This window comes from Thunnus maccoyii, chromosome 11 (assembly GCF_910596095.1).
Source record: "Thunnus maccoyii chromosome 11, fThuMac1.1, whole genome shotgun sequence".
Taxonomy (NCBI): Eukaryota; Metazoa; Chordata; class Actinopteri; order Scombriformes; family Scombridae; genus Thunnus; species Thunnus maccoyii.
The window spans coordinates 1,206,243-1,231,201 of NC_056543.1; the positions used below are offsets into that span (position 1 = coordinate 1,206,243).

A 24,959-nucleotide genomic window follows, 5' to 3' on the forward strand; every position below is an offset into this window, starting at 1 on the left:
GGGGCACGAGTGGGCCCCACACTATGGGGCCCACAGTGGTCCCGAGTGGGGCCCACACAGCCCACCTGGGCCCACTGGGGCATGTTGCGGGCCCACAGTGGGCCTCAGTGGGGCCCACACTCAGCCTACACTTTGGGCTGGGTGTGGGCTGTCCCACTGGGGCACCACCTGGGCCCCATAGTGTGGGGCCCACATGTGCCCCGCATTTCACACCGGTAACGAGGCCCACAGTGGGCTGCCCCTGCGGGGCTCATTTTTCTTCCTTAAGTCACCCCACACAGCCCCCAAAGGGGTATGTTGCTGGGATTAGGGTGAGAAAAACAATCAAAAGGCCTTCAGCAGATAAAAACTTTTAACAAACAGTGACAGGAACTACAGCCAATCAATTCTCTTCAAATAAAGTGACAAAAACCGATATGTTTCATACCACAAACACAGATTTAAATTTTACATTCCAGACCTTTTGGTTAACTGCCTTGGGCCCCGCACGGACTATCCCACAGTGGGGCCTCTGTCGGCATTCTGTGGGCAAGCCCACATTAGCTATCACACGGGAAACCCTCATGGTGGCCCCAAAGGGCAAAACTGCTGTGGGCCCTGCCCGGGCTATCCCACAGGGGAGCCTGTGTGGGCTTTCTGTGGGCAAGCCCACAGTGGGTTTCCTACAGAAACCCATGATGGGGGCCCAAAAGGGCAAGACTGCTGTAGGCCCTGCATGGACTATCCCACAGGGGGCCCATATGGGTTTTTTGTGGGCAAGTCCAACTGTAGGCTTGCCCACAGAAAGCCCACAGAGGGGCCCTAAATGGGCAAAACTGCTGTGGGCCCCGCATAGGCTTACCCACATGGGGTCCACGTGGGATTGGTGTGGGTTTGCCCTGCCCACACTTCCCCACAGTAAACCCACACATACCCACAGTGGGCCCGCGTGGGCATGTTTGCTGGGGAGACGGACAGCGGATGTCCGTGTGCCCGCATTTCACGCTGGTAACGAGGCCCACAGTGGGCTGCCCCTGCGGGGCCCCACACAGCCCCCAAAGGGGCATGTTTGCTGGGATTAGGGTGAGAAAAACAATCAAAAGGCCTTCAGCAGATAAAAACTTTTAACAAACAGTGACAGGAACTACAGCCAATCAATTCTCTTCAAATAAAGTGACAAAAACCAATATGTTTCATACCACAAACACAGATTTAAATTTTACATTACAGTCATTTGGTTAACTGCCTTTGGCCACTTATGGACTATACCACTAGGGGGCCTGTGTCAGCATTCTGTGGGCAAGCCCACATTAACTATCACACGGGAAACCCTCATGGTGGCAAACCCCGTGCAGGGTCCAAAGCAAAACTGCTTCCCCCAAAGGGCAGAACTGCTGTGGGCCCTACAGAGGCTATCCCGCAGGGGAGCCCGTGGGGGGTTTCTGTGGGGTCTGTGTGGGCATACTGTGGGCAAGCCCACAGTGGGTTTCCTGCAGGAAACCCTCATTGGGGCCTGAAGAAGTAAAACTGCTGTGGGCTCTGCATGGGCTATCCCACAGCGGGACCTGTTTGGGCATTCTGTGGGCAAGCCCACAATGGGTTTCCCACAGAAAACCATGATGGGGGCCCAAAAGGGCAAGACTGCTGTAGGCCCTGCATAGGTTTACTCACATGGGGTCCACGTGGGATTGGTGTGGGTTTGCCCTGCCCACACTTCCCCACAGTAAACCCACACATACCCACAGTGGGCCCGCATGGGCATGTTTGCTAGGGAGACGGACAGCGGACACTCTTTTTCACTTTGATGAAAGGACTGTTCACTTTGATAAATACATCATGTGTCTAAGGCATAATGCATCACATCTGCGCCAAGAAAACTCTGGAAAAGCTTAATTCAATCTGGCACTCAGTGGATTTTGTCTCTATGATTAACTTTAGAACTTTTAATACCACCAGTCTAAAGCAAACTGTAGCACAAACAGTAGTCATGGGCAGCTAATTTACATTTTAATGTGTGAGAGAGAATCAAGTGTATGAACCAGAAATACAGAAATCCATTTGAGCTTTTGATGATGAGGACTTACATTTGTAATAAAATATATTATAATGAATGAACCTGATCCAAATGTTTGTCTAATACGACGGCTGTTTCCTCAGAGGAAGGTAGCTCCATCCCGTCAGCGTCCACAGGTGATGAGCAGGAGTCATCAGACAAGAAGGAATCAGGACAACAGAGCAGTGATGATGGAGCAAAGACACACAGGTTAGTCAACATGTTATAATGTGTCTGTTCAACCCAGTCTCACGGTAATTCGTGAAATAGTCGTCAAATTTAATTTTAGATTTGTGTACATGAACATGAATTTTCCATTTTTTCATGACAATCAGCACAACTTTCAAATTAATGTATTTCAGCCTGAAGTCCTATGTTATCCTATTTTTATGGCAGTTTTGGATAGAAGAACGCTACATTACCCATGATCCTCAGCCACCGTTGCTATTGAGATAAAGAAAGTCTGCTTTGTCACACTTTAAAAAACTTCTATATACTATCATATCTACTATTTTCTTTTAATTACTGATTTTATTCAACTGAATAAGATTTTGTGTGTGTTCATGTAGCCTCTATTGTCATTTACAAAGGCACAGGGTACATGCATTGTACCAGGCGTGATGCTCTGGATGGCCACAGTGTAAAAGGTTTTTAGAATAGCAGGTGATGATTTGAGTTTTCTAAGTTGTCTGAGGTGCTGCAGACGCTGCCTGGCTTTTTATTACTATTAACTGAGTGTGCTGGCTGAATGTGAGGCCCTCAGTGAGGTGAACTCCAAGGTTTTTATGGGAGCTTACTCTCTCCACTGGGGATCTGTTTATGCAGAGAGGGGAGTATAGTTTGTCCTGTCTCCTTGTGTAATTCACCATCTCCTGTTGAGAGTGAGGTGGTTAGTCTGGCACCAGGCATCCAGGTAGGCCCTCTCATCATTATTAGAGATGAGACCCACCACCATCATGTCATCCACAAACTTTATAATCGAGGTGGAGCTGTGTGTAGCAATGCAGTCATGTGTGTAAAGGCAGTATAGCAGGGGGCTCAGGAAGCAGCCCTGGGGGGGTCCAGTGTTGCGGGTCAGGTGGAGACCAAACAGAGCTGAAACTGAACTGGGCTGAGATTCATCAGGTGGAAACAACATGTTGCAATGTGTCTTCTGGATGTTTGCTAATATGTTAGCCCCAACTATTTTATAATATGATAATGTGTCATGTGACATTTTAAGATGCAGGTTTGAGAAAGTAAAGTTTATTATTTTTGTTTTAGGAAATTTAAAAAAAATCTCAGGCGGAGAGATCTTTGAAGCTCTCTCAGCAAGGTGAGTTTACAGTACTGATGGATTTAATTTTATATTTTGTAAATGTATAAATGTTAACAATTTTCTTTCAGCAAGGAATTTTTTCTCATCAACTTCATGGAATTCAGTCACAGTGAAAGTCTTCTTGGTCGTTACTGGTAAAAACTTTGGTGCCCATGAAGTCATACTGGAGCAAATAAAGAAAAATAAACAGCTAACGGTGGAAACCACCACAGACCTCCAGGGATGTGACGTCATCATCGTCTTCTGTCCAATCAAATGTTGTCTTCAATCAGATGTGGAGGCAGCCATGAGAAACATTATAGAACTGTTCTTATTGTGCAGCTCTTTTACTCTTGGTGTTTTCACTCTTGCAACAGTAAAGCATTTAAACACAACCATGACGTGATCACATGATAATCAGTGATCATCATCACATCACACAGCTGCAGCAGATTATCACTGATATATACTCCATCTCATAACATTTTTTCTGGGCTCTTGCAAGACTTGCATGACATGCATAAACTATCTATCTAGACACGCCATCAACATTTTTCCTTTCAGAAGAGTTCTTGTCCTCACATGAACCAGGATGAAAACAACCTCCACTACATGTTCCTCATATTCCTCTCTCCTCTCCTCTCCTCTCTTCAGATGAGAAACCTGTCATCCTGGTGGTGATGCATCACACCCGAAAACCAGAGCATTCAACTAGGAGGACCGCTGTGTCTGACAAGTTTCCAAATGTTGTGTTGGATGTTCACGTTCTTTTCCACGAGACAGTGAGCGGGTTATTGACATGTCCAAGAAATAATCAAACAGTCAGTCAAATACAGAAAATGTTACAGAAACTCAGTAAACACAGCTGTAGTTCATGATAGTTTTAGTGGTTTTAACGGCTGCATTTGGAGCAACAGCACAAATGAAATCAGTGAAGCAGCAGCATCATTACATTATGTTTAGTCTGTGCTCTTCCATGGTGATGGCTCAGGGGTTCAGGTCCTGGAACCAGCACCTGGACGTTCTCCAGATCACATTCTTCATATATGTTATAAATTCAATATAACTTTCCATCCTGCTTCATGCTATATTTCTGTAATTTGTCTTTCTTAGTCTGTTATGTACTAGGAGTGTGCCCGAACACAAATATGTTATTCGGCAAAGCACAAATAGTGAGTTGTTTTTTTTTTACAAATATTTGTTTCATACAAATATTTTAAAAATGATTTGTTTTTTGGAAGAAAAAAAAATGTTAAATACGAGCGCACAGGTTGGTTACGTCGCTATCCCAGTCTTTGTCCTCTTCTCCACAGCAGCAGGTCTCAACAAGGGGAGTCACATCCACCTGCTACATGACACACATTTCCTTATTTGGACATCACAGAGTTGGGGGTGTTCCTCAGAGATAAAGTTGAGTTACTGACACATGCGAATTGCTCCCAAAGGACTCACCTGTTCCCCTTCTCCTTTCCTATTATTAATTAATGAAGTAAGGGGTAACGCTTTATTTTATTTTATAAAATGTTTCTCAGAAATATGATAAAAACACACTAAAGATTGTTTTTTTCTGTGAGTTAAGTTTTTATTGTTTGTTTTTCTGTCTGTTTGGAAATATACCAAAAGGTGTGAAGCTTTTGAACCTTTAAAGTGGTTTCATATTGCTGAATAAAGAAAAAGATTCTCAGATGTTTGTAGTGAACAGAATAATTTCTTCTTATTTAAATGTTTTTAGTTGTGAAGCAGATCTGTGGTGTCTGAGATGTTTTCCAGAGTAAAAACCAGCCTGTTAGTGCCCTCTGGTGATGGAGAGGCAACATTCAGTTTTTATGCTCCACAAATCTGAGAAAACTCCCAGAAAACTGCAGGGCCCTTGTCAGCTTGTTAGAGCAGCTCCTGACCTGAAATCTTTATTGCACATAATGTGTAATCTAGAGTTTAAACTTAAGAAAATCAGTATGAAGCTTTAGACACGTAGGATCAATGAATAATTATCTCTCTCATTCATGATGTGATTGGTTCACTAATGGAACATCATTCCTGTAATACTGGAGATTATATGTTAATGTTCCATTGATGATGGCTTTTTTCATTCATCACTCACTATCGAACATACTCAGAGTTGATTGATCTGACTCTGATCAGCTGCTTCCCATCTCCGTGTTCATCAACTCAGAGTTCAGGTTTAGACTCAGAGTTTGTTGAACCTGCTCTCTGGAACTGACCCCAGTTCATTGTTGGTTTGGACCCAAACATGACATTTGTTGACAGTAAGAAAAATATAGAAAATCACCAGTGAAATCCTTTAAGCAGTCTGATTTCCATCTTCTCACCATGGTGTTCCTCTGTTGGAAGAGAAAACAGAAGGCCCATCGACCTCCCTTCCTTGGATCCATCATCCACCATCCTGCTTCAGGCTTCTCTACCAGCTGATAAACTTTATTGCATCTATTTCCTCCTCCTCGCCCCCCACTGCGCAAAATGACAACTTGTCTCCCATCCCCGCTATGACTGCAAGGTCACGCTTTCATTTCTCACCCGTTTTCACTCGCATCAACTTCTTCTATGAAGACCGACTGACAGACAGCATTCAGCTCTACACAGAGCTGCTCCTTCTGCTGGTTTTGGGGTTTTTAGCAGCCTCATTATTCATATGAACAACAGTAAGCAGCACTTGAATCAACAAAGCCCAACTGTACCAGTGATACAGAAAGAACTAAACACATACATTTATTTGGCAGACACTCTTGTCCAAAGAGAATTACATTTTTTCCATTTATATACATTTGGAACAATTTGGGATTCACAGTGTTTTGCTCAAGGATGCTACAACATGTGTGATTGACATCTGGGATTAGTGGCTGACCCCTCACCACCAGCTACAGCTCAGTTTAAACATGAAAGGGTTCAGTGGATATTGTAGAAGAGACAATGACAGATTCCTAATATAAGAAAGTAATGGACTCTTCTCTGCTTAACTACTGTCTGATATTATGCCTCCTGTTTGTGTATTTTCTCTTCATTATTACAGGAAATGGGAGAAATAAATCAGCAAAAAGTGCATCCTATAGATTACTAAAGAAAAATTAAACTATGTTTTCCATGTGTCTAGGTTTACATTTTCTAAATGAAGTCATCTCTAAAGTCGATCACATGTTTCAGAGCGCTGAGGATCAGAGTGTCAATATCATTGTCAAGATCAATTTCTTCATAGTAGTTCTTCACAGGAAAGATGCAGTTCATCGGGATACTGACTACTGTGCTGAAATCTGTCATCTAAATAAAGAAAAAGAAAAGAAAAAAGTATTTCACTCAACAGATTAGTGGACTGTGTTGATCTCAGCAGGTTTTTGTTCCTAACAGAAACTCACCTTTTTCTTCAGGTACTTCCTCTTATAAACGTTCTTCAGATCCTTTTCAGTTTCAGCACAGGCCCCGTCGATGTTTGTGACCACCACCGTTTGAGGAATCCCTGCAGATACAGAAACACACAAAGCTGTTGGAGTTCATGTTTATGTTCAGAAAATGATTCAAAGTAGGAGAGTAAGAGGAGCTTGGACCTGAAGTATTAATATTACCTATTACCTAGCTAACATTGTTTGTTTACCTTTGAACAGCAGGGGACAGTTGGTTTGTTTGGCCTCACACGGGGCACCATAAATGTTGTAGTATGAATTCTTAGTTAATGAATTACCTCGTCATTAGGGCACCACCTCCTTTCTGGTTAGGATTTGTTAGTGCCAGGAGGGAGCACTAACACTTGTTCAATTTAATCAATGAATCAGTCTCACAATCTTAAGTTCTTGTCCCAAACAGTGACCTCTGTTTACTGCAGCTCAAAGAAACAGCCTAATGTCTTTAAGGATAAAGACATCTATAAATAGCTAAACGTCTTGAGGATACATGATAAAGCATAGATAATATACAGAAAATAATAAACAAAAATGAAAGTCAAATAAATAAATAAATAAGGCCTAATAATGATAATAAAAATCATAAAGAAAATTATTTAGCAAGAGTGGCTTGAAGTGCGTGACTCGAGGCTTAACGTGTTGTACTGGGAAATGCTGAGGGGAAAGCTAATTCAACTTCTCTAAATAAACTCTTAAACATTATTCAACATCAACCCTTGATCACAAAACCATATTGTGCCTTACTGTTGGGGTGTCTCGTCGTGGTAGAGGTGTCATCTTGGCAGGTCCAGCATTGTTGGTGCAGCATCTCCAGCGGTGTTGCAGTGAAAGAGCCCATATCAGCTGTGGGCTGTGGCGCATCTCAGTGGATGCAGAGGCGTTGAATGCCGTTTCAGGCTGCTATGAAAGAGTCTTTAGGCCGTCTTCACTTCTGGTTTTCAGTATTGCTCTCAGAGAGCAGGTTCAGTATCAAGCGTTCTTCTTCTTCTTCTTCTTCTTCTTCTTCTTCTTCTTCGGGAGCTTACGTTCAGGCTTTATTTGGCTTGTAATAACTTGAGTTAGGTGTCGAATAAAGTTTAGTCTGACTACGCTCAAATCTTCAGTGGTGTCTACTTCAAAATAATATACTGTACGTGTTCACTTCAAATTCTATTACTCTTTATGGAAATACAAGACTTAATGTTACTAATAAAAAAGAAAAACATTAACTTGTTGCAATAAAAGATTAAATTTGGATACATTTGATTGAAAAACAAATGAAAGAGATGTCTTAAGAATTTTCTTGAGGTCTTGGAGGCCAACTCAAAGAGGAATCTCTTTGAGGCTGTTTTTATAAGTTAGAATAAGATGGGAGGAGTTTTAGGGATGTTCTAAAGGGGTTTGTGCCGAATTATTGATGAATATTCAATTTCTTTGTTCTTGAGGCTTTAGGTGTGGCTGGTGGTCTGCAGCCTGCGCCTCCTGAAGTAAAGGAATTTGGGGAAAACTAATTCTGAGTTTTACATGCAAAACTTATACTTCAAGTCACTGTTGCCTATTATTTCACATTAAGCTGTAAACACATTCCTGTCATAATGTCCAAATATTCATGATATTTCTGATTAATAATGGTCCTGTCAGCTTGTATCATATTTGTAAAACCATTAAAGAAGCAGTTGAGCAGTTTATATACATTTCATAATGTCGGTTCTTCTAATAACAAACATTAACCTTCATATTAACACTTCATGATGTTTAAGCATACAATCTTCATTGATTCACCTTTCTCAAACTATCTACACATCTTAAACCATCTATTGAAATAAAGTTTAATACTATAGTGAAAGGAAATAAAGTTCTGCAACACTTATGTGATTAGATTACTTTCAGAAACATATTTAGATATAAGTTGCTAAACTCTTACCTCATAATGTGAATGACATTCAATGTGACTATTGTTTAACAATAAGAGAAAACTTTAAACTCAAATCCTTCAAATATTATCTTTACATTCCTATTATTTTAGAAAACTTCATTCTTTCAACACAACTACTCTAATTTAACTATTGAAATATGATTGTCTATGAGGTTAATGGATAACAAGTTAAACACTTAAAATACAAATACATGGTTATCAAACATTCATTAACTCTTCACATAAGGGAATTTAACTCTTTTCAATAGAGGACAGCATGGTTAAATGTAGTATAAAAGGTTAATAAAATCTAAATCCTATATCTCTTTAGTAGATAGCCATACATATATGAAAGTTATACCATTCTTCTTGTATTTACATGACAAATAACATGATATAAGTTGCATAATGATCAGATATTTAATTTACACGAGTCTCAGGTTTGCCTCAGATTTGTAGGGAGGCTTCACAAAGTCCCCAGGAATGTGGGTTAGTTTTATAGCTTTGTTGATAAGCATCTGTCTTCCCTCTAAGGTGGGAGTTGTTTTACTCCAGTCCAAGTGGCCTTTAGGGTCAGTTCATGCTTTCGTGTCATAATTCAACTTATTGAAATGGTTTCTTAGGAGGTCTTTCTGAGTCTGTTGAGCATCACTGATCAACCCCCACTTATAGTTACAAAGGTCATTTCTGCAGGCCGAGGGTCAGCTCTTACAAATTTAGGAATCCAGAGAGTCTGTCTCTTATTTTCCTTAAGAATCAAAGATTAGTTAACACAATCAAAGAACAAGCGGTTGTCCTCCTACACCATGCTGACGTGTTGATGTCCTTCTTCTGTCCTTCACCAGCTGTTCCCTCCCCCCCATAATCAACTGACCATAACACCATCCTTAGGGCACACAGTTTCCATCCTCCTTGGTTGATAGATAACATACCCTTCGGTCAGTTTCAGAGACTCAAATGCATCTGTGACTCAAAAGAGGATTTTGAAAGAAATGCTCAAGACATGAGCCAAAGATTTCAGAAAAGAGGATATAAAGACAAGGCTATAGATACAGCAATACAAAAAAGCAAAATGTCTCACTAGAGAACAGTTACTTGTCCAAAAACAGAAACAACAATAGTGTTCAGATCAAGTTTACTTTGTGACACAATATAGCAGTGAAGAAAATATAATTCAACAAATCATCAAAAGAAACAAGGACATATGTAAAAGTTACAGTTCTCTTAGAGAAGCTCATTCAGATGCCCCTACCATCAGCTTCAGAAGAGCCCCAACCCTTAATGATAAGTTGTGAAGAGTCATCTCCCTGCTGTACATCAAAAAACTTGGTAAGGCATTAGAGCAGGTAACTATAAGTGTGGAAATTGCAATCCTTGTGGTAATATGACCAATACCAACTACTTTACTGATATAACATCAGGTTGTAAGTATGACACATAAATTGCAATACGTCATATGTGGTTTACAGACTCGAGTGTCCATGTGGTTGTTTTTATTCTGAGAGAACAAAGCACAAACCGAAGGCAAGATTAGCTGAACATAAACATGCTATAAGAACTGGCTACCCCCAACACCCCATGGCTCTACATTATAAAGAGTCCGACCACAGGGGCATAGACCATATATCAAACTCAGTAAGGGGTGGAGACAGTTTAAAAAGGCTTTTACAAAGAGATTTGTTTTCGATATATACATTGAAAGCTACGCAATACCCTGGTTTAAATGAAGAACTTGATTTCTCTCCTTTTCAGTAATTGTCATTGATTTAGGCATCTGGGTTCTGTGTCATGTGCCATCTTGCTTGTGTGGACTGAAACCCAAAATTTGGATGATTATATATATTTTCTTTTGTCAGTTAATTGCTGTTTTTTTGCCTTGATATTCCTTGATATTATGTGAATACTTTGATATATGTGGTTTCCTCTGCTGAACTGTGTCTGTCATGTGACTTCACCTGTTTACATTAATCATGTGACTACTACCTGTCCATACTGATCATGTGATTACCTGCCAACATATATAGGAAGCAGCCTAAAGGCGACCATTTTATACTTGCCCTGATGAAGGCCTTAATAGCTGAAACACATAGGCATGTTTTTAACTGACTAAGTATCCATAAATATTAAAGGCTTTTTAAATTTATTACCCTCTTGACTGCCTCAGATCTTATCAATAACTCTAAACTAGTAGGATCCCCAAACTGGAGATCACCAGAAGGACACCTTTCTACACCCAAGCAGCACTCCATACATCTGTGTTTTGACTCTGTAACTAAATATTTTAGACAAGATAGTCTAAATGTTCAGCCATGTTGTCAGTGTAACTGTGTACTCTGTGTACTCAGCAGGGCAGCAAGGTTGAGGAGAGAGAGCAGCAGGGCAACAAGGTGGAGGAGAGAGAGCAACAGGGGGGCAACAAAGTGGAGGAGAGATGGGGTTGTGCAGGTCATGTAACTTTAAATCGCCCTGCTTGTAGAGTATTGTGAGAAACATGAGGAAATCCTGCCAACCAAGTCGGTCTGCAGCATCAAATTTAAAGGTGTATTTACTCATTACTTTAATACACAGTTATAAAAACACAATTGAAGCAGGAGAGAAGGAAGATAACTGGATAAAATGGAGTCGTAGAATCAGAAATGTCACAGTTATGGTTAAGGAGTCCTGCAACAATGTCTTTTGGGAGGTGTACATTAGTGTGTACAGTAAATGATTTGTTAATTTTGAACGTGTGTGTATGTGTGTGTGTGTGTGTGTGTGTGTGTGTGTGTGTGAGAGAGAGAGTGAGAGTACATGTGTGAGGGGGATGGAAGGGGGGACTGCATATTGTACAGTTGTATTCATATCTGTTTTTATGACTGTTCTTTGCACCTTGACCACCTGAACTTCCCTGTCTGGGATAATATAGTTTATCTTGACCTGGATTACAGAACATTCTCATGAATCAGTCAGGTTAATGATGAATCAGCATTTTGTTTCCTAGTAACTGCAACTATCTGTCAGTTTTAGTGTTTTAGTGTTTACAACAGTAACTGAGGTCAACAACCTTTTAACAGCTTAAGAAACATGTCAGAGTTGTTGTGTAGTGTTGGTACCCGTATTAAAAGATCTGTAAGTCCTTTCATAGCAGGTTTGGATATCGTGCTTTGACTTTAGTTTGTTAGAATGTCCTTTAGTTTACATTTGGATAACAGATTGTGCTTTTTAAAATATTTACAGAACAGTAATTCATCTACATACAGGTAGAAGTCAGACCAGTTTGTTCTGCCTCCTGCTTTGAATGTGTTCATGTGTCTCCATCACCTGATGTCTAGGCTGCTTCTATGTGTTTCTCTTTCCTCAAACTTCTTCTTTAAATCTTCAATCAGGTGCACCTTCTTCCTTCTTGAATCAGTTCTTAACTTTCTCATTGTTTTTCTTTCAACACCATTAAGTTACATCATGTGGTTCTTCCTCACTTCTGATTCCTTCACTTAGTCTGAAAATATAAAAAAACTTCCTTTTAAAATCTGACGGAGCATGAAGCAGAACTTTAACTTGTATGGTGTTAATTACAGTACTTGTGGACAAACGACACACAGTGTGAATACATCAGTAGTCAAGTTATCCAAACTATCAGCTACATTAACATCACTGTAATGTAAAGCAGCAGCAGATAAACTGGACGGTTAAAACAACACTAATGTCAATTTAACACACTTTAGTTCCACTGAAGAGTTTTTCTAGCTACTTGCTTTGTTGTATTTGGTCTGACATTATTATTTGATGCCGTACATCTTCATGTCAAATATGATCCTCTGAACTATGATTCATTCGTCTATTCAAGCGGCTCCAGCCCGCCTGCTGGCTTCAGCACGGAGGGTTCGTAGCAGAAGCTGCTGGTGGTTTGTTGGTCCGTGTTAACAGTAACGTCTCCGTGTCTCATTCATATTTATTGCAGTCTATGGTCTCATACAAGGACGCAGTGTTTTCTGAAACTTAAAGCAGGAGGAACGTTTAGACGACTCGTGTTTGTCTCCACTTTGCTGCTGCAGAAGAAGAAGACCAGCAGAGTGACAGAAAGCTGCAGGTAAAGATTTCTCTCCTCAGTTTATTTATTTCATGTGCTGCATGATGTTAGCATGTTAGCATGTTAGCACTACATGCTCTCTGTGGTTAATGAAGGTTTTATGTTAATGAAGTCACATGACGAGCTGTTTTACAGCTTCTTTAACTTTAAGGATTTTAGTTTTGAGATTATTCAAACGTAATTCAATCTTTTATCACACTAAAGATAAGAGATAAAAACAGTTAAAACTACAACTGACAAGAGCAGAGTTAAACAGGACAGAGAACAGTGTCTGTTTTAGTTTGTTCAGTAAGATGATCGCAGAGGGAATAAAAGATGTTTGTAGATGTTTTTCTGGGACTTTGTAACATCGACCTGCTGGCAGTAAAAGGAAGGACTGATGGAGGGGTGAGAGGTCCTAGAAACACACTGAGCCGTGTTGGAAGTCTCTCTGACAGAGTAGCGTTCAAACATCACTGTTAGAGTTTGACTAAGTCTGAGTCGATACAATACTGAGTTAATGTTGTTCTGAGCCAGTTTTACTGTTATTTTTATTATTTACACAAACTAAAGCTTGTTATAATCTACTCTGTTTAAACTGACATGTCACAGTTTGTTATTGATTGTTAATAACTTGTGTCTCTTTTGAATCGTTTTGTAGAAACAATCAATCTGTGACAGTTTTTAGTTAAAGCTTGTTGTGTGTAACACTGGCTCACAGTAACAGATTGATAAAGTTAACCTGATGTTGTTGCTGCTGTATTGATCCAAACTGGATTCAACTTTAACCCAGTGATGTTCAGAGTGTATAAATCTGTACACAGGAGACAAAGTGTGTGTCACATATCATCTGATTCATTTATCACATATTTCACTGAGCTGAAGACTTGTTCATGTGTTTTTCTTCATATTGATGAACTGTGAGAGGAATTCATGCAGGTGCGATTCTATGGAAGCAAATATAATTTGAATTATATGAATACCAACATTTACTAAATTGAATCACTACTGAATACTAAATGTTGAAATTTAAATATCACTGAATTTACTGCACTGAAACATTTGACTTAAAACCATCTTTCTGAATTCATATGGTCTGAATTTCAATCACTTTCAAATTCTGCATTATCAAAAACTTAAATTTCCTGTATATGTTTATATTAGGGTTCTGAAATTTAGAAAATTCTGGCGCTTAATATTCAAGAGTTCAAAATCAGTTGAAAAGCACGTCCTATCGTCTTTTCCTAACCACTTTTCCTTGACCCCTGCACCTACACTGGGCTACGTAATTATGTGGCGGCGGATGTTATTGACGTGGGTCTGCTGTGGTGAAACTACAATGTTCTGAAGATGGACTACAAAAAGCTCATCTTAGATACTTCACCACAGTCGTTCTTACTGTGTTGTTTCATGCAGGATATATAAACATGCACAACATGGTCAAAAATATCACTTCAAGTTGTCACATTGAAAATGTTCGTTCACACTCATCCTCCTGACTCCCAATTAGTGTATGAAAATAAATGTTAAATGTAAGTAAGACAGACAGAACATGTTGCACCTACAAATCTACTAGTGAACATATCACCATTCTTAAGTTTCAAACATGCTGAATTAGAAACATCATCTGACTAAAAACGTCTCATATCCCTTTTTCTTGGAAGACAGATTTGTGTGTTATGGTTAATATGCTGATTAAGAAGCTTAAGAACCAGCATACAACCCAAACACCTTGAAATGTTCACTTGATTGTGCTTTGAAGTTTATATATACATACATATATACGTGTGTGTGTGTGTGTGTGTAAAAGTAAATATGTAATCCCGGATGTTCAGATCTGAATTGTACATCTTGAATTTTAGCGTCTGAATTACATGAAGTGTATTTGAGCAACCAGAGTTTTTTTACTTGAATTTTTTAATCTAAATTGAGCTTATTGAAATAGAAGGACTTGAATACAACTTTTGAATATTAACCACTAGAATTTTCTATCTGAACCCTAAAATAAATATATACTGGAAATAAAGTTTTTGAAATTGCACACCTTTTCAGTGATTATTGAGAACACATAAAGTAGATTTAGAAAGATGGTTTTCAAAGTCAATATTTCAGTTCAGTAAATTCAGTGGTATTTAAATTTCAACATTTAGTATTCAGGACTGAATAAACTTGAAATGTTGGTAGTCAGTTGCTGATATAATTCAAATGATTCTGTCAAAGATTTGCTTCCATATGATTCACTGAGCTGAATTTAGAGGCCACGTGCACATACCAAGTGTCACCTGCAGGTGGTGCTGCAGCACTGTGATAAATACCTCAGTGGACCTGAGTCTGACTCTGATGTGATGCTCCAGGATTCATTCTCATGTCAGCAGGACTGAATCAATCCACACGCAGATGAAACATTTTGTTATGAAAAGGATCAATTCAGAAGAGCTTTCAGCCTGATCAGTTTTTATAATATTCACATTTAATCAAACCATTCATCCTGGTTAATCTGGACTCAACAAATGAGTCGTATCACATTCATGAACGTGAGGTAAAAGTAAAACCTGTAACATTGTGAGTATTTATATTTTATGATGGTCGTGTTTGAGGATTTAATGAAACTATTTCTGCTTGATGTTTTTATGTTTTTGTCCAGAATCCAACAGGAAGGGTCAACGAGGTAAGAGACTTTCAGCAGAATGAATGAATATATTTATTGAAGTGTTTAAGTGATCTCATGGGATTGTACACCTTCACCAAACATCACAGTTTCCAGCTGTTTGTTTCTCCAGATCTTCTTGTGGAGGGAAACATTCTGGTAGTCGTGTGTAGATTCACATGTTACAGACTGAAGCACATTCATGTATTTATTCACACACTGACGTCCTCATCAGCTGGTTTTTGTTGTTCTCACAGCTTCTCTTCTACTGAACTGCAAACGTTGTATTTATGTCCAATTTGCCAGCTGTGAGCCACAACTCACTGCTTTCAGGATCTCTCAAAGAAAATCTGTGGAACACATTTTACTAATCGCTTGTTTCTTTCACACCACAGCAAATAAACGCTGTCAGAGAAAAATGTCAAAAACCAAACGCAAGAGCAAATCTGAGTCTGACGGACAAGATCAGTGGAAGATGAACTCCAAGACTGGAGAAATCAAGTACTACATACTTGCTCTTGTTGTTGTTGTTGGTGGTGTTGTTGTTACTCTTCTTCTCCAGCGTACAGGTACATTCAATGTTTTGTCTTGTCTTAAGCTTCATATTATCTTCAGCTTTAGATGTTACAGTGTGGTGTTGTTCAGAGAGAATATCTTCAGGGTCAGTGTGGAGAGCAGGAACATGTGGAGACGTCAGTGTTCAATTAAGACAGACTTGTTAAAACATCAACCTGTCCTTTAAATACAATTTGGAGACTTGAACTTTACTTAAATTTCTGTTTTTGCTTCTTGATACTTCATTATACATTATATTTATTTGACAGCTGTACTTACTTTTCAGATCAGTTTTACATAAAATAACATAAACTTATAAATCTCACATTTTTAAGATTAAACCAGAGGTTCCAAAATATGATGATAAATCAGTGTGTAGTTGTTTCTCTTGTATAAAATCAGTGTAGTTGTGTGTCCTTGTCATGTTCCAGATGTTTCTGTGGTGTTAGCATTTCCACCAAAGAGACATTTCCTCTCTAAACTTCTCACAACATTTTAAATATTTAAGGCCCAAAGAGGAAAATCTCTTCAATACAGGACATTTACTTTACTTAAAAAAAGTTCTGAAAAATGAATCAAATTAATTTTTTTTAATCATCTCACGACCCCTCAGATTTATCTGCTGACCCTTTGGAGGGCCCCGACCCCTAGGTTGGGAACCACTGGACTAAACTAGCTAACTGTATATAAAGTAGTGTAAACTAGCTCCACCTCCAGCAGCTACAACAGTAACATGCTGCTCTAACACTGATGCTTCACTATTAATAATCTAATGATGTCATATATAATAATCTATCAGTCAGAGGGACCAAACCACTACTTTTACTGCAATACTTTAACTACATCAAGCTCATAATACTTATGTACTTTTACTGCAATACTTTAACTACATCAAGCTCATAATACTTATGTACTTTTACTGCAATACTTAAACTACATCAAGCTCATAATACTTATGTACTTTTACTGCAATACTTTAACTACATCAAGCTCATAATACTTATGTACTTTTACTGTAGTAGGATTTTTACTTGTAATGGAGTATTTTTATATCACTGTTTACTGCAGTAAAGTATCTGAATACTTCTTCCATCACTGACAACATCTCACTTGTTTCCATCCTCAGGTGATGCTGGAACTGGCTCACAGGTGAGTGAACACACTTTCACTCTACTCTCTACTCTCTTGCTCTACTCTCCTCAGTCCTGAACACTGAAACTCTACTGGGAGCTGTGGGAGCTGTGGTCCTGTCTGCTCTGCTGAGAACAAGAACTATTTACAACTACTTGAAGCATGTAGATGCTTCTGTTTTTGTGGATTTTACCTCACTGCTGGTTTACTTTCAGCCACAGCTTTTAATTATTTAACTTTTTTTTAATTTTAAGACATTTTATTTAAATGTCCTCACCTGATGGGCTCTTATTCTTTCACAACCTTTGCTGTCCATAGCTGCGTTTACATGGACTCTAATATTCCACTAATAATCAGAATAAAAATGCCTCATGTAACCACCAGATCAGAAAGAATTTTCGGGTTGAGAAGGGTGGTGTAAACCTTTGATAATCCATTCAATAGGAAAATATGAGCACCTAATAACCATGCAAACATTTAATCTGATCATTTCTCTCTGGCTGGAATAAATATATTCTTTCTGTGCATGTTTGCCCCACATAGCGGTAACATTAGGTGATGTGGACGAGTTTCTGTGAGTCACAGAAACAAAACTGGTCTGTGGCTGATACTGCTTTTAGTTGGAGACCTTAAAAGTTTTAAGGATTGTTGAACGCCTCTATTTGGATGATATGTGGGGAAAACTAAAAAATCAAAGTGCACCTCAAATACATCAATCCCCAAGATGGTTCTTACAACACTGATGTTTGTTTAAGTGCTCATTTTTTTCTGCTAAGTTTGTTTTCAATGAGTTATTTGATGATATAAAAAGGGGGTGTAACGTCATGATTGACAGCTGTGATTGACAGCAGCACTTTCTGATGGAAGACGCTAATGAACCTGTTCCTCTGTGATTCACTGCTTGCTGTAGCTGCTGGTTACCAGCTGGTTTTGGCTGGTTTACCTCCATCTCAGCTGCTGGGTTCACTTGGCTCTCATTGGCAGGACTGATAGTCAAGTTGAGGGGGCGTGTCCCGCGGGCCGTCACACCGCCCCCCCAGACTCTACTGTATAGAGTTGCAAATGATGTCACACAAGCAAGATGCACTCACTCCAGGAAATTAAAAATAAATGCAAATTAAAGAAATCTCTGCAATATTTGCAAGAGCTTTTAGCACTTTTGCTAAATTACAGCAGCGTTCTTCATGAAATGTCCAAATCAACAGACACTTGTGATTTGGACCAATCGTGGCGTTTGGTGTGGTGGTAACTTACGTCATCGCAGTGTTCAGCAAGGATTCAGGTGCATTCATGTGGAAGATGGACAAATCTCACCTGCCAACAAAAATGATGCCATAGACAAGCAAAACAATTCCCAAATGTTCCCAAATGTTCCCAAATGAGGTTTGATTCTGTGAGTCAGAAGAATACAAGCTGATGTTGATCAGACAGCAGAGATGGACATAATCTACCTCAAACATAAACATCAAACTATAATTTTATGTTGATGGATTTATTTTAACGGTATTATTGACGGATTTATTTGCTGCTGATGTTGAGCTGAAAGTTTATTTAATAAAGGTTATAAATGGAACTCAAGTACAGTATTTTCTTTTTTATAGAACTTTGAGTCCTCATGGTTCTCATGTTCAGAAAATACATTAAACATTAGAGCTGAAATATAGTTGTTTCTGTGATATGCAGGATGCTTTTTATCCAAGGAAGTCATTACATATGACTCTTCATTACTAGCAGTTTAAAATAAATCACATTATTTTACTGCAAAAAGAGACATAAAACATCACTAATTGTTTCGGAAACTTTGAGAAAAGCTGCTGCAAATTCAACTTTTTTGCCACGATAATCACAAAAAACCTCTGTGAAATCCTGGAGAGACACAAGATGGCAGCTCTTGATAATGCAATACTTTGGCTTCATTTTGCATGGCAGCTGGAAGTGGAGACACGTCGTCCATCTTTATATACAGACTGTGGTTTTAACCACCCTGTCTCTACCTCCTGTCTCTCCACAGGCTGACAAGTCCTCACAGACAGACTTTCAGCATCCTGAACATAAACTGGATACAAGTTCTCCACGTCATCCAGGTAGGCCTTCTCATCATTATTAGAGATGACACCATGTTATCAGTAGACTTTATAATGGAGGTGGAACTGTGTCTAGCAATGCAGTCATGTGTGTAAAGGCAGTATAGCCTTTACACACATGATCAAGATGCAGCCTTGGGGGGGGGGGTTCAGTGTTGAGGGTGGGCTGTCCCACTGGGGCACCACCTGGGCCCCATAGTGTGGGGCCCACATGTGCCCTGCATTTTACGCCGGTAACGGGGCCCACAGTGGGCTGCCCCTGCGGGGGGCATTTATCTTCATTTATCTTCCTTCAGTCGCCCCATACAGCCCCCAAAGGGGCATGTTTGCTGGGATTAGGGTGAGAAAAACAATCAAAAGGCCTTCAGCAGATAAAAACTTTTAACAAACAGTGACAGGAACTACAGCCAATCAATTCTCTTCAAATAAAGTGACAAAAACCAATATGTTTCATACCACAAACAGATTTAAATTTTACATTCCAGTCCTTTTGGTTAACTGCTGTGGGCCCCGCACGGACTATCCCGCAGGGGGGTCTGTGTGGGCATTCTGTGGGCAAGCCCAGAGTGGGTTTCCCACAGAAAACCATGATGGGGGCCCAAAAGAGCAAGACTGCTGTAGGCCCTGCACGGGCTATCCCACAGGGGGCCCATGTGGATTTTCTGTGGGTAAGTCCAGCGGTGGGCTTGCCCACAGAATGTCCACAGACGGGCCCCAAAGGGCAAAACTGCTGTGGGCCCCTTCATAGGCTATCCCACAGGGGGGTCTGTGTGGGCATTTTGTGGGCAAGCCCACAGTGGGTTTCCCGCAGAAAACCATGATGGGGGCCCAAAAAGGCAAGACTGCTGTGGGCCCTGCAGAGGCTATCCCACAGGGGAGCCCGTGGGGGGTTTCTGTGGGCAACCCACTGTGGGTTTCCTACAGAAAACCCTCATTGGGGCCTGAAGAAGTAAAACTGCTGTAGGCTCTGCATGGGCTAACCCGCAAGGGGGCCTGTGTGGGCTTTCTGTGGGCAAGCCCACAGTGGGTTTCCCACAGAAAACCATGATGGGGGCCCAAAAAGGCAAGACTGCTGTGGGCCCTGCAAAGGCTATCCCACAGGGGGCCCATGTGGATTTTCTGTGGGTAAGTCCAGCGGTGGGCTTGCCCGCAGAATGTCCACAGAGGGGCCCCAAAGGGCAAAACTGCTGTGGGCCCCTTCATAGGCTATCCCACAGGGGGGTCTATGTGGGCATTTTGTGGGCAAGCCCACAGTGGGTTTCCCGCAGAAAACCATGATGGGGGCCCAAAAAGGCAAGACTGCTGTGGGCCCTGCAGAGGCTATCCCACAGGGGAGCCCGTGGGGGGTTTCTGTGGGCAACCCACTGTGGGTTTCCTACAGAAAACCCTCATTGGGGCCTGAAGAAGTAAAACTGCTGTAGGCTCTGCATGGGCTAACCCGCAAGGGGGCCTGTGTGGGCTTTCTGTGGGCAAGCCCGCAGTGGGTTTCCCACAGAAAACCATGATGGGGGCCCAAAAAGGCAAGACTGCTGTGGGCCCTGCAAAGGCTATCCCACAGGGGGCCCATGTGGGTTTTCTGTGGGCAAGTCCAGCGGTGGGCTTGCCCACAGAAAGCTCACAGAGGGGCCCCAAAAGGCAAAACTGCTGTGGGCCCCGCATAGGCTTACTCACATGGGGTCCACGTGGGATTGGTGTGGGTTTGCCCTGCCCACACTTCCCCACAGTAAACCCACACATACCCACAGTGGGCCCGCGTGGGCATGTTTGCTGGGAAGACGGACAGCGGACACTCTTTTTCACTTTGATGAAAGGACTGTTCACTTTGATAAATACATCATGTGTCTAAGGCATAACGCATCACATCTGCGCCAAGAAAACTCTGGAAAAGCTTAATTCAATCTGGCACTCAGTGGATTTTGTCTCTATGATTAACTTTAGAACTTTTAATACCACCAGTCTAAAGCAAACTGTAGCACAAACAGTAGTCATGGGCAGCTAATTTACATTTAAATGTGTGAGAGAGAATCATTGTATGAACCAGAAATACAGAAATCCATTTGACCTTTTGCTGATGAGGACTTCCAGTGTAAATAAAATATATTATAATGAATGAACCTGATCCAAATGTTTGTCTAACACGACGGCTGTTTCCTCAGAGGAAGGTAACTCCATCCCGTCAGCGTCCACAGGTGATGAGCAGGAGTCATCAGACAAGAAGGATTCAGGACAACAGAGCAGTGATGATGGAGCAAAGACACAGGTTAGTCAACATGTTATAATGTGTCTGTTCACATGTGAGAAACCACACAAGCGTCACTCTCTGCAGTTGTAGAGATCTTTGAATAATGTGTAATCATTCAGCCAATCAGAGTTTAGACTATTCCCTCATCCTCTGACCACAGCAGAGTGTGGGCATCACATGACCTCTCTGCTGGAGGAGTGACTGCTGTCAGCTGTAACTACTGCTTTACTAATAAATGACAGATGGTTGATTCACTGTCACTGTAGCATCGTAACATCGCAAATTGTGTCGAAATTTTTGAGAGAAGCTGCTGCAAAATCAAACATTTTTTGCCGCAATAATCACAGAAAAACTCCCAGAGCGACTCAAGATGGCAACTCCTTATAATACAATACTTTGGCTTCATTTTGCATGGCAGCTGGAAGTGGAGACACGTCGTCCATCTTTATATACAGACTGTGGTTTTAACCGCCCTGTAACCACCTCCTGTCTCTCCACAGGCTGACACGTCCTCACAGAAAGACCCTCAGAATCCTGAACGTGAATATGTTGCACAGGATGAGGTTGGTCAGGATGACAACCAGCCTTCCTCCTCCACCAATCAGGAGCGGGCCTGTGATATAAAGGTAAGAATCCAATCAGGTAGATATCAGAGTCTGAACTGAATGGTTTTATGTGTATTTTTGAGCTAATTTCTGCCCAATGTCTGTTTGTTTGTCAGACTGGAAATGTGGAAAAGGAACTGAGGGCAGTTCTTCAGAAACTGCAGCTGGACATATCAGAAGAATGTTTTGACTGTATGCAATGTTACACTTACACTTATAGTATTTCATCAAATTTTACTTTTACTTTATCTGTCTTTTTTACTTTGACTTTTATGTCTTTAAAAATACTTTTTTATTGACAGATAACAATCAAGCAGTATATAATAATATGTTCTGAGATGAACAGTGTCTGTGTTCTCTGTAGCTGCTGAACTTGTGGTCAAGGATTACATCACCAAGATGGCTGGCAGAGACTTAAAACATCTTTTGGATTTCTTTCATCATTTAAGGAACTCCATCAAATCTAACAAAGGTGATTATATACACTTCTGAGAAGAGAAGGAACGCACAAGTAAAGATGTGAACCATTGAATTCCCAGTTTTTTTTAATATAGTGCAACATGATGCAGGTGTAGCTGACCTTCCTGCTCAGCAAAAAAAAAGCAACCAACGTCACACTGCATTGGCCAATCACATACATGCAAATTCTCATTCCTGGTGGATTACTTTGTAAGGTGAACGACGTATTTGACTGTTTACCTCACGACTGTGTATGAACCAGAAATACAGAAATCCATTTGACCTTTTGCTGATGAGGACTTCCAGTGTAAATAAAATATGTTTGTTCCAAATGTTTGTCTAATACGACGGCTGTTTCCTCAGAGGAAGGTAGCTCCATCCAGTCAGCGTCCACAGGTGATGAGCAGGAGTCATCAGACAAGAAGGATTCAGGACAACAGAGCAGTGATGATGGAGCAAAGACACAGGTTAGTCAACATGTTATAATGTGTCTGTTCACATGTGAGAAACCACACAAGCTTCACTCTCTGCAGCTGTAGAGATCTTTGAATAATGTGTAATCACTCAGCCGATCAGAGTTTAGACTATTCCCTCGTCATCTGACGACAGCAGAGTGTGGGCATCACATGACCTCTCTGCTGAAGGAGTGACTGCTGTCAGCTGTAACTACTGCTTTACTAATAAATGACAGATGGTTGATTCACTGTCACTGTAGCATCGTAACATCGCAAATTGTGTCAAAATTTTTGAGAGAAACTGCTGCAAAATCAAACACAATAATATAATAATAATAATAATAATAATAAGCTTTGTTTATAGAGCACCTTTCAGGACATAAAATGCAGCTCAAAGTGCTTTACAAAAGAAATGTAAAACATACATACAGATATATACACATGCACAAGCACATAGATACACACACACATGTACATGTATATATATATATAAATATATATATATATATATATATATATACATATGCATGCGTATATATATGCATACATACATGTACATACATATACACACACACATACATATTAAACAGGATAAATATCAGTTAAGACATAGTAAAGGAGTAAAAGACAAATTCTAGAGAAGGGATAAAATCATCAGGGTAAAACAAAATCAATTAAAGGCGAGGTCATAGAAGTAGGTTTTGAGTTGCTTCTTAAAACTGTCAACCGAGGTGGCCTGTCTGATATGAGGAGGGAGCATGTTCCAAATCCTCGGTGCATAACAACTGAAGGCAGCGTCGCCGTACCTCTTGCTGTTCGTCAGTGGCACCTTCAGCAGACCAGCACCATGCGATCTGAGGGAGCGATTTGGAACATACTCCAATCTGACAGGTAGGAAGGTGCTAGCCCATTCAGAGCTTTAAAAACAAGTAAAAGAATTTTAAAATCTATCCTCAATGCTACTGGGAGCCAGAGCAAAGATGCTAACACAGGAGTGATGTGAACTCTTTTACTGGTTTTTGTTAGAATTCTTGCTGCAGAGTTTTGGACGAGTTGCAGTCTATCAATAGTTTTTTTGGCAAACCAGTATACAGTGCGTTGCAATAATCTAACCGTGAGAGTACAAAGGCATGAGTCAGTTTTATTGCATCCTCCAGGGAGAGGTAGGGTCTGACTCTTGCAATGTTTCTCAGGTGATAAAAGGCTGTTTTAGTAACATTGCTGATATGATTGTCAAAATTGAGGTCAGGATCAAGAATGACACCCAGGTTTTTCACTATTGGTTTTACCTGTAGGGCCAGATTTCCAAGTCTATTTATTATTTCATCTCTTTGAGCATCCATGCCAATGATAAGGACTTCACTTTTGTCTTCATTTAATTTGAGAAAGTTGCCAGTCATCCACTGCACAATACTGGAGAAGCAGTTTAGTAGAGGGTGTAGGGCATCCTTATTGTCAGGTGCTACAGATAAATACAGCTGGGTGTCATCAGCATAGCAGTGAAAATGAATCCTGTGTCTACGAATAATTTCACCAAGTGGATGTGTTGTATCAAATTGTTGCAGAAAAATGTACCAGAGCAAAAAACTCTCCTTTGAAAAATAAAAAGGGAGTCAGAGGTCCAAGCAGCAAAGTGTTCTTTAATGCCGGCAAAAAAGGGGAGCAATCAGCACTTTACAATGAACCAAATCGCTCCAAAGGTTTTTTCTTTGGGGCATTGTTTTTATTCCCTTGGGTCGGCATAGGTCACACCTTATCATCCACCCTCCCTAATTTTTAGTTATTCTAGTCATTTTACAGCCTTATTTCTTGATCTCCTCCAGAGAGTATTTTTTTAAAAGGTGAAGACTTTAATGCAGACCCAAGCAAAGTGACATGTAATACAAACACACTCAAATTTCTCCAGTGTATGATTATGATTCTTCTACCGTGCCTCTATACGTACATTGTGATTAACTATGGTTCATGAGATTATAACTACACCAATACAAATTGTATCACACTAGCCCTTATCACTTATAAACTTATAAAATCAATCTGCATAGCTTAATATTGTCTTTAAGCACACCAATGACATTTAATGAAAATACACCACAGATGTAA

At 40.3% G+C, this 24,959-nt stretch overlaps 2 protein-coding genes across 2 annotated transcripts in view; both read left to right on the forward strand.

Moving 5' to 3' along the window:
* Positions 1–24,959, forward strand: part of LOC121907556 — a 128,658-nt gene that overhangs the window by 91,645 nt on the left and 12,054 nt on the right. Inside the window, exons 17-22 of the mRNA XM_042427184.1 lie at positions 19,023–19,095; positions 21,252–21,355; positions 21,838–21,963; positions 22,059–22,134; positions 22,307–22,414; positions 22,765–22,868. Coding sequence (XP_042283118.1) covers positions 19,023–19,095; positions 21,252–21,355; positions 21,838–21,963; positions 22,059–22,134; positions 22,307–22,414; positions 22,765–22,868 — 591 coding nt within the window. The remainder of the gene's footprint in view (positions 1–19,022; positions 19,096–21,251; positions 21,356–21,837; positions 21,964–22,058; positions 22,135–22,306; positions 22,415–22,764; positions 22,869–24,959) is intronic.
* The window catches only part of LOC121907568 (interferon-induced protein 44-like), a 198,666-nt gene continuing 186,182 nt past the window's right edge, over positions 12,476–24,959 (forward strand). The window contains exon 1 of the mRNA XM_042427203.1: positions 12,476–12,699. The gene's annotated coding sequence lies outside the window, so the exon portion shown is untranslated. The remainder of the gene's footprint in view (positions 12,700–24,959) is intronic.